The sequence below is a fragment of the Pezoporus occidentalis genome, unplaced genomic scaffold (assembly GCF_034315485.1).
Source record: "Pezoporus occidentalis ecotype Australia unplaced genomic scaffold, CSIRO_AGI_Poc_V1 ctg47, whole genome shotgun sequence".
Classification (NCBI taxonomy): Eukaryota; Metazoa; Chordata; class Aves; order Psittaciformes; family Psittacidae; genus Pezoporus; species Pezoporus occidentalis.
In genome coordinates, this window is record NW_026915802.1 from 405,262 (window position 1) to 415,971 (window position 10,710).

A 10,710-nucleotide genomic window follows, 5' to 3' on the forward strand; every position below is an offset into this window, starting at 1 on the left:
TTTGTGTGTTAGAGGCAGGCCTGCTAGATGCAGCGTCCTTGCTATTAGTCTCCAGCTAGAGTATGATTTGCCTTTACTTTCATAACAAGAAGGGATTTTGAGGTTCTCATTCACATTCTGTGCCCCCTCCACCCTCCCTGTAATAATGAAGTAAGGGTAGATAATAGTTTGAGCATGGAGCTGAGAGCAGGAGCTCTTATTTAAAATCTAGTTTTTAACACTTGTGAGCTGGAAAAGATTACATAAAGTCTTAAAAATCGATAGCGTATACTTTTTTCCTAGTCTGTAGTGATTCTCCACCAAGGATCAGATGGCTAATGGTGGTGTAAGTTTATAAAATTAAAAAGGGAACCATATTATCATGGAATAAAATGAGTTGTATTATTATATATAATTATGTAGCCATCTAGTTAGTAATTTAATACTGTGTCACTGATGCAAAATAAAAACATGAAGTTCCACTTGATTGAGGCTATCTTTTCCTTTGGCTATGTGTGTGCCTAAGTGTTTCAGATTACATGGTGGGACTGGGCTACAATGCTATATAGCCCCAATGCTCATAGCATATGTGAAGTCACTTTGAGGTTGGTCACTTACGTGTACAAACTCGAGATTTGAATATGTGGTTTGTAGGTGTGCTGGTGTTTTTGATAGCCTTTATTTGGTTCATGTTTTCAGGAGATTCCTGTGTCTGGTTCCATTAACATGCGTTCCCAGATTTGAAAAACTGGCTGTCAGTGAAACTTGGCACAGCTTAAAAGTTTTTGAAGCTATTCCTTAATGTCAAACTTCGATGACAGATTTTTTTTGACTTCTTGTAGAACTTCTGAGTTTTAGTTGAGAGAAGACTAGATAGTTCTTTCTTTGTGGTTGTGCTTTGTTACATGTGAGTAAGTAGACCCAGCAGCATTCAAACAATTTATAGTCTTGACTGGTATGGGAAATATTTTTGTATTCCCTACACTGTTCTGTATTGCTACAAGAGTACACTTCGATTTTGCATGAATACAGTGTCAAAAACTATCTATTATAAATATGCTGCCTTTTAAAAAAAAAAAAAAAATTGTAGATTTTTGGCATGGAAATACAAAGCCATAAACTTTTCCTGTTGTTATTTGCAGAAGATTTCAGTACTTGATAAATGTTTGTTAAACTTTCAGGATTTTTTTTGTTGTTGTTGTTAATCAAATAACAGGCTTTAAAGATACAGAGGCTTTTCAGCACTTTATCATCAAAATGGATACGGTTCCAATCTTTGCAGTATATAAGCACTCACAATCTTATTTGCATTCCAGTTCTGCATTTTGCACATCAGATCTGATGCAGAGGGTGACCAAGGAACATGCCAAAAAACCTCTGGTATATTGGACAAAGGAGGGATTTGAACCCAACATCATTGCTAAATTACACTTTTTATTCATTATGGATTGCATTTGAGAAAGTTCTCTGGTTTGCTCCCAAGACTGTCTTTTCTGAATTAAACTTCTCTTCTTCCTCCATCTAGAACTTGGAGAAGTGCTCAGTTCAAGTCAGTCCCAATAATGCAGGTTTTCTTAATTGGCAAATGGCCAAACTGATGGTCATTGGCAAGCTTCAGACTTACCAGTTAATAATGACTGGTTGCCTAATGACAAGCCTTTCACCTTGTTTACAGGTGCAGCAAGCACGTATTGCCATCAGCCAGTTCAGCTGTTGTCACAGCACTTCGATAAGGAAATAATAATTTTGAAAATGCATCAGATTGTTTTGTGTTCCTAACTTTATGAACTTACTACTGTAGTGGAAAAAGTCTATATGGACAGTTGGAATATGGGTATTCCCCTGAATAGGTTGGAGGGTGATTGGCCAGTGTCTTACAGGAAGGTGATACTAGAACAAAGTCTTGTTTGTTTTTATTTCTCTGTAGGCAAGCAAATATACACCTGGGACCACCATGTTCAAGGGACATCAAGAGGAAACGAAAGCCAGTTGCAGCGTCCATGTCCAGCCCAACATCAGGTGACCTGATATCTGTGTGCCAGCATTTCTGAAGTCTCTCTTGAGCAAAGTTACAGTCACAATAGTCAAAAATATCATTACCTTGATTTGAAACGTGTGTGAGAAGGGCAGCACGTGAGAGGGAATATCGTGGTTTTTCATAGTATCAAAAGCTGCCTACTAAAGTGGCACTATAGCACGTTAATGTAATTTACAGTGTGTCATTATACAGTGGGTAATATGTTTCTTCATAAGGTGTTATTTCCACCATTCTTAAATTGTGCAGTACATGGTAATAAGAAGGTGATTGCTGTTCATAGTGTGTTCCTTCAGTGTTGGGCTGACATTAGCTGGTGGCTCTGGTGCCCTTTTTCAGAATGTTTTTAGGCACTTTTCCAGGAACAGAAATCTAGCATTGTCTCTTCACTGGGTGAGGCCCTGGGAGCTGTCTTAGTCTTATGAATGAAAATAGTAACTTTTTTCTTGCTCTGGGGACGTACTAATTAAAATGCTGGTTTATTTTCATGTGGTATATTTCTGGAAAGAGACTGATTACTTACCAGGAGCTGAAGAAGCTTTACTCTGCAGACCACAGAGCAGTTTTGGAGACTTTTCTCTGGCCTCTCACCCTACCCTCTCTTGAAATATTCTGCCTACTATCAAGTGACCCATGTTCTTCCAACTAGCTTATTAAAAAATTGTTACTGTAATTCAGTAACAAGAAGGTGGGTAAGCTCATGGGAAAAATGGTGGTGTGAAAACAGTGGGGAAGACTGAAAGAATTGGTGATTTAGGTTTCTTCCTTGGACTGTTGGATAGACAGTAGAATAATGGAAGAAGGAAGAAAGTTGTGCTAGTTTTCCAGGCCACAGATCTGGATTACAGACTGTCTGAAAGGTTCTGTGTTAAAAATTAAGAGGAAAAAAAATAAAATTACTAATCTATTGCTCAGCAAAAATAATTTGTTACTGAATGTTTATTTAGGATATTCTTTCCTGGCTTTTGACTATTCCATGATAGGATATGCCAACTTCTGTAGTGAAAGTTAGTAAAATTGCATATCCATAGCCACAGAATTTTTCTTCTGGGAATACTAGGTTTTCTTGGTAAAATGCTAGTGTCTCACTGTCCCTTCTTACCTATCCATTAATTTATTGTTCAGATTATATTCTGTACTGCATTGCTGGTCACTTTCTATAGGGAGAGCATCTCTTTTTATGCCTACATGTTTCAAAATACTATGTATGTTGTACTTACTTGACTAGGCAAATTGTACAGGGACACTTTTTGAAGACTTGAATCTGCACCTGGGGTGGAACCAACCACTGGAATCTTGGTTTCGTTTGGGATAATTTTGTTCCTAGTAGCTGGTGCAGTGTGTGTTTTGGCTTTAGCCTGAGAACAATGCTGATAACACACCAGTGTTTTAGTTGTTGCTCAGTAGTGCTTACCCTGATCAAGGACTTTTCAGTCTTTCATGCTCTGCCAAGTGAGGAGGGGCACAAGAAGCTAGGAGGGAGCAGAGATAGGGCAGCTGACCCCAAACTAGCCAAAGAGGTATTCCGTACCACAGCACATCATGCCCAGTGCATAAACTGAGAGGAGTCACCTGAAAGGCCCCAGATCTCTGCTTGGGTTGGGCTGGTTGTTAGTCAGCAGGTGGTGAGCAATTGTACTGTGCATCACTGTTGTTTATTGTTTGTTTTCCTTTCTCCTTTTAGTTTTATATTCTTTCCCCTTGTTATTTTCCTTAGTAGTAGTAGTATATTGTACTTTGGTTATTGTACTGTTCTTATCTCAACCCATGGGGTTTACATTCTTTCAGTTCTCCTCCCTGTCCCACCCAGGGAGAGGGGAAAGCTGGAGGTGAGTGAGTGGCTGTGTGGTTCTGAGTTGCCAGCTGGGTTTAAACCACGACAGTAGCAGAGGGGTTTCAGAGTTTTTTCCTTTTAAGGGTGAGGGGAAGAAAATTAGAGTATGCATTACAAAGTAAGGAAGAAGAGTGTGGTTACTGGAATCCAGACAGGATGCTTGGTGATCAAGAGAAAAGTGCTGCAAGGTTTTTCATGGTCAAAAAGGGTAAAGATTTCTTACTTAGACCCTATTTAGAACTATCCCCAGGAAAGGTAGTAGCTATGGACAGGTTTGCTGTAATACTGACTTGTGGAAAAAACCTTCTGATTGTGTAGCGGAAACTGTGTCCTAGCTGACTTAGTACAGCAGTCTTCCAATTATAGCTGGAGCACAACCTGGGGATGTAACTTGGAAACTTCTGAAATCTGATGTTATTTCTGTCAAAGGTGATCTGTCTGGAATTACTAATGCCTAAAGAAATATATAGGATTACTCTGCAATAATGTAGAATTGACTGATGACTCTTCTGCTTAAACATTGCTGAGATACAGATTTTTCTCCCTTGCCATGCATCTACTCGTCCACTCATAAATGTCTTACACTGGGGCTCCCCTGTACCTAAGGAATCACAGCAACCTCATTTTCTCACTACAGAGGCTTTTTGTTTGTGGTGTTTTACTACTTCTTCAAAAGATGAAACACAAGTAGATCAGAACGCAGGCCTATGCCTGTCACTGCAGGCGCACAGAGTGCTGGATTTCTTCACCTTTAAATAACATCTTAGCTGAGTCCAATTGCTCTCGTCTCACTTGTTGACCAGGTCCTGCTTCAGTGATCTCCTTTTTTTGCAACCTGGGTGCCCCATGGAGGTGAAGGACATAGGCTGAGCTGGCTCCATCAGTCAGCAGAACAAATGGGCTTGCTCTGCTGAACATCGGGCCATCTCGGATTCCACCTCTTTTATAGAGATGAGTGATGAAGAGGGGCTCGTTCCGCTTTGCCGCTGTATTAATACACATCAGGGGCCAGCTCCCAGCACTAAATCACACTACTGCATACATCTGTTATCGGGCTCCTCACCAGTGTGATGAACAAGACTGCAGATAGAGGCTTCCTTGTGTCATTCTTTATAGGATTTTCCTAAAAGAATAAATAGCTCAAATCTCTGCCAACACTCTCCCCTGTCATTGTGATGAATTTAGCTTCTTTCTTAAACATGCAGCTACAAATCTTCCCCTATCGCCTCACCCCTGCATCATCTACAGAAAGTTTTGAGTTGAATTTGGCTGAAATCAGAAGATGCTAATAAAAAGCATATGAGATGTGGATGCTATCTCCCTTCTAGCTGCAGGAATTTGAGAAGGGAACTAGAGATACATTTATTTGGGAGTGAAGCAAACTAAGTTTATTCCATGTCTTCTCACATAGTTTCATGTAAGTGGGTATTTATGGGTTCTGGTAAAGCATCTTTTGACAGAGACCATTGTATGAACATCCAAAACCACGCATTACTGTAGCAGAAATGCTTAGGTCTCTATTTTATAGCTATAGCATTAAACTTCTGGTATTAGTACTGCGCTTTGAGGTTAACAGGCCTAAATAGTGTAACTGAGATAGAGATTAAAGAATAGTGTTTTGGAAAAAGGCCTGGCTGTTGAGAGCAACAAAATATGGGTAGCAAATTCAGAATTTATTTGCACTTCAGGAAGTGACTGTTACCAAAATTAAGTTGGTCAAACTTACGCCTGTGTTGCGAGAGATTGAAAATGAAAATGCTTTCCACACTACACAGTTGTGCAGTATGTGAGCCCTAAAGCTCTCACCAGGTAAGAACAGAGGTCTGGCTGGTGTAGTCTGGGAGTAGAATAAGGAAATCTGGAGGAAGTAAGAATGGCTGTACTGGATTAGACCAGAAGTTCATTTGACTTGGTGACCAACGGCCAGTGCCTAGGGAGGAAGAAAGTTTGTTGTGATAAAGGTCCTTCAAATTTTCAGTGATGTAAGACAGGGCCTTCAGAAGGCACAGATAGTGTACTTGTGTGTAATTACTTTCTGTTGCAGTGCAAATAGAGTTGCACTAATGTCCCCAATGGCACAGCAGAGCTTGTCTGATAAATACTGTATAAAATGTTATTCTTGTCATAGTATACGATGAAGATTGTCATGTCTGTCTTTGGTTTGTCAGAAGAGGCCACAAGTATAGGTGGTTGTGAAATAAATGACGAACAATTGTCCAGCTTTACACTGATGCTTTTAATGTTTATTGTGGTCCAGTCCCAGCGAGTCTGGTGTAAAAATCTGCATAAGTAGATCTTTGTCTGCCTTGTCATGTATTCACACTTAGATTGTGAAAAATAGTAACTTCTAAAAAGTGCCAGTTAGCAGCCTCTGAAACTGCTTATCAGAGAACAGCCTGATGAGTAGTAGCAGTTTTGTGATTTTTCTCTCTCCTGTTTCTTGCCGGTGAATTCACCTTTTGTCATGGTATGATGGTACCCAGCAGCAAGAAGCCTGTTTTAGTCCTTTGTTGGTTGTTTTTTTTTCTTTTTATGAGCAAAGATAGAGAGCCTGAGTGGGGAGACTGCTAGCAAGGGCTACATAGTGTAGTATTGGTGGTGATTATTAAAGGACTTCATTGTTTTTCCATGTGTTATCTGACCTTTAGATGGAGGAAGCTGATGGGCTAGAGCTAGAATATGCAATGTACTGTTATCAGCTGTGTTGTTGTGGTTGTGTGGGGATGACTCACTGTTTTGAATGTACAGAATTAGGGTTGTTGGGGTTCCAGATCTACTGAGTGGGGAACCTGAAGCATTGAATCAGCTTTTTATTTAAACTTCAAAGAAATCAGTCCACTAGTTGAAGCTTGTTATGGCCTCTTTATCCTTCATCTGCTAAAGAGCAGCAGAGGCAACTTGTAATAAAAACACACAAACAGCTATTATCTATTGTGAGAATACAATGAAAGAGAGATATGTTTCGTACTGAAGCAAGCGCTTGTTCAGAAAGCTTCTGGTTGCCCCAGAGACTCCTGTGACAGCAGCTTTTTCTTTTTCTCCTACCCTGTTCTGCTTTTGAGGATTGAATGATTCAGGATACTGAGAACGGGAGCAAACTCTTCTCTCCTCTGGAAATTTGGGTGGCTGCTGGTTTGAGCTATGGATCTGCAAATCTCTCTTGCTAATTATAGCCTGTCCCATTTTGAAGTAGTGGTTGTATGGATAAAATGAGAATGGATTCCAGCCTAGCTTAGCGAGTAGCTTCTTGGTATAATATGGTGATTTGCCATACTAGATATATGTGGAGGTTTGTGGTACTGCCTTTACTGCATAAGGAGGGGAGGTATATTTTCTTCTTTAACTGAGCTTTGCAACCTGAAATTTGCCAAACCTTCAGAGACTTTGAAATTCCCAGATGTAGGGTTAACTGAGTCTTTGTAAAGAGATCAAGGTATTTTCAGTTGAGTGATTATGAATTGATCCTGTTTAAGTATGGGACAGCTCTTGATTTCCAACAGGAACTTTCACTAAAGGAACTAGTTAGTGGACTGGGAACTTGAAGTTCTGAATATGAGAATCATAATGGCAAAGGTGTTAATGTTATCAAGAACCTGTATTTCAATGGAATTTGGTGGGGTAACTTGTAGGAACTCAGGGAAATAACACCTTCTTACACGAAAGTACATATATGTGAGGTGTTTGCCATGAAATCACTTGCTCTAACTATTTTTTTTCTTATTGCCCATTCCTACTTTCTTCCTCTGTTCCCCCTTCCCTGAAATTTTCTATTCCAGCAACTTTATCTGTCCACATGGATGCAGCAGAGTCAGAGCTACCAGCAACACCATCTCTCAGATCCCAGAGCTCTGAATGGACAGGGAAAACACCAGCAGCGGAGAAAGCTACTATCACTGCCTCCAGTAACTTTTTTAAAATGCCACCAGAGAAGAGCCCTGGATACAGCTAAAAGGAAGCATTGCAACTGTAAAAGCTTGGATTTTGGAAGTGTTTGACTCTTGTGTGTCTCTACCAAACCTCTTGTTTGGTGGTAGTGATAATCTTCAGTATTGGCGCATGATGCCTAGCATCATCCAGACTGATCTGTGCCCCACACACCTAAACCATGTTTGTGAATCTGTGTCTAAAAAAAAAGGTAATCGGTGTTGGGACCTCAGTGGCTTTTAAAAATAATCTTGCTATTGTTGTATTTATTATGCATTCATCTCCTTCCCTGCTGCCAGCTCATATGTGCTGGGTCATGTACAGATTCTTCTGGGTTTTCAGATCTTTATTCACCCCCTGGACATGTTGCTTGTTTGTGCATTTGGTGTTTTTTAGGTGAAATCCCCCTGCCACTCAGGCAAGTGTCTCCCCCTGTTTTTTTTTTTTTTTTTGCTGGGGAATGAGGAGGGAATGCAAACAAGTTGAAATATGGAACCTGAATTCTGTATTAGGAGAATGTTTTCAGGCCATGTGCTAATGGACTCAAATCACGTTGTTTCCAGTGAAGCAAATACGGTGCTTGTCCATTCAGAAATTGCCATTGGCTCACTGGCAGCATGATCCACTAGACCATTTCCTTCTCCGTTGTTCTGAATGTCTTTAGTCTTGCTTGTGTATTGCATGGTCTTTCCTAAATCTCTTACTGGATAAGGAATTGGGAAAACTACTTGGACATAAATGTGCAAGCTGACGTATTTGAAAGGAACCTGGGCCCTTGAATATCCTTGGAGTATGATAGAGGATATACAAAATTCCAGTTTCTCAGTGTATAAATTATAAAATGACTGTTAGCATTTCTGCAGGATGCTTGCCATAGAGGTTAACATGCTGTTGAACAAAAAAGCCATTTAAAGTACCACCTGAGTTCAGAATATTCTGGGTGTTGATCAGACCTCTTCTATCTAAGTCTTTCCCTCCCTTTTTGTCTGCTCTCTCTTCTAGAGATGTCTCCACCTATTGATGACTGGACTTTGGAGCATACACAAATGAGATTCTCTTCTCTTCATAGCATTTCCACTTGTTCCTCTGTTATTTTGTGTTGCAGAATATGTGGATAGTGATTTCTTCCCTCTCTTTTCTTGAATTCTGGATCATGCTTCCCTTACTTTTAATTACTCTGTCTGGAGCTTGTTTTAAGCTATGTTTTTAGAATATACTCCTGCATAGCTAGTGTCAAGGAGCAGGTGGCCTCATGGCTTCATGAGTCCTTTAAAAATAGGATATATTTGTATGCTTACAACTCTTTTTTGTTTTCTTCACTGGGTCGAGCTTTCAAACAGTACCCTTTAAGCTCTAAATTTCATTTTGAATGTGGAGGTGCAGTTAGCACTTTTAAGTGGATAACAAAATTTGCATGAATTTAGTGGTTTTGCAGTCTCCTGCTCTCCCTTATAAATCAAATAGCTGAGGGAAATATCAGAGTTTGAGACTATAAAGCAGTGATTTATATTTAACTCTCTATTAAAATGTTAAATGCTCATAACATACACAAAACAAAAATTGAATGACTTGCTAAATCATGATTGACATATACAGTTATACTATAGACACAGTGTCGGTGTCTCATCCCCTAAATACCTACTTATTTTTGGGGAGACATCTAAATTGGAGTTACATTTCCCAGCCCAAGCAAACTGTCAGATCTGTCATTATAAATCCCTCTCAAAACTGTTTTTTTTTTTTTTGGTGGTGGTACATTTTTAGAACTAATTAGAACAGAGAAAGCCTTTTTACCTTGCTGAAGGAGTACAGAGGTCTGTTTGGATTATGGAACAAGCTGTAAGGGTTTTGCGGAGAGAGGAGTGTTCCTGTTTTAAAGTAGTCATTGGATTGTCTTATTTTTGTAGGTATTTCGAGCAATGGTACTTAAGAGGTGGCAGGGAAAGTCTTGGCACTGTAAGGGCCTGGAGATTACTGGAAGTTACTGGAGAGCCTGTAATTTAGAACAAACAAAGAGAAAGTAAACCTGAGCAGTAGTAGCTTGACTATCTAGTACTCATGAACACAGTGAAGGGGAAAGGTGGTCACATTCTCCTGCCAACCTGCAGATACATTTTAGGATTGGCAGCCTCATAACCTAACTTGCAGGCTGCTTTAGTGACAGGGAGTGGTTCTCTAAAATGTGTTTGTGCAATTGAGTGGTTTTAATCTCTGCAACCTCTCTTGGTTTGAGCCTGTTCAACAAATTTCCTCAGATTACTGATCCTTCAGCTAAGATTTTAAATTGTGGCCTTTGTGTTCCCCTTTTTAAAACAAATTCTGCTATATCCTGCTACATTCCGAGTGTCATTCAGAGTAGTTCTGTTTCTTCTGTGGTGTCATGGCAATTTTAAAACTTTCAGAACAGAGGTGTTTGAGGTGTTCAGGAATCTTCATTGTGGCAGTGGGGGGGGTTGCCAGGCTTCACATGATTTTTCTCTAGGGGCAGGGAAAGATAACTTACCAGATTTTCCTATTGATGTCTGCTGCTCTCGTGAGACCTCACTTGCTCTCATGAGACTTCACCTGGAGTATTGTGTATAATTCTGGTGTCTTCAACATAAAATGGACATGCACCTGTTGGAACAAGTCCAGAGGAGGGCTGTAAGGATGATCAGGGGACTGGAGCACCTCTTGTATGAAGATAGGCTGAGGAAGTTGGGGCTGTTCAGCCTGGAGAAGAGAAGCCTGCGTGGAGACCTCATAGCAGCCTTCCAGTATCTGAAGGGAGCCTATAGGGATGCTGGGGAGGGACTCTTCATTAGGGACTGTAGTGACAGGACAAGGGGTAACAGGTTCAAACTTAAACAGGGGAAGTTTAGATTGGCTATAAGGAAGAAGTTCGTTACCGTGAGGGCGGTGAGGCACTGGAATGGGTTGCCCAGGGAGGTTGCGAATG

General features: G+C 40.3%; 1 protein-coding gene across 5 annotated transcripts in view; it reads left to right on the plus strand.

The window, feature by feature from the left end:
- Positions 1-8,037, plus strand: part of GPATCH2L (G-patch domain containing 2 like) — a 31,277-nt gene extending 23,240 nt beyond the window's left edge. For all 5 annotated transcript variants that reach the window (XM_062636111.1, XM_062636113.1, XM_062636112.1 and 2 more), the window contains 2 exons: positions 1,907-1,998; positions 7,625-8,037. In XM_062636111.1, coding sequence (XP_062492095.1) covers positions 1,907-1,998; positions 7,625-7,797 — 265 coding nt within the window. In that variant the 3' untranslated portion in view covers positions 7,798-8,037. The remainder of the gene's footprint in view (positions 1-1,906; positions 1,999-7,624) is intronic.
- Positions 8,038-10,710: the final 2,673 nt, after the last annotated feature.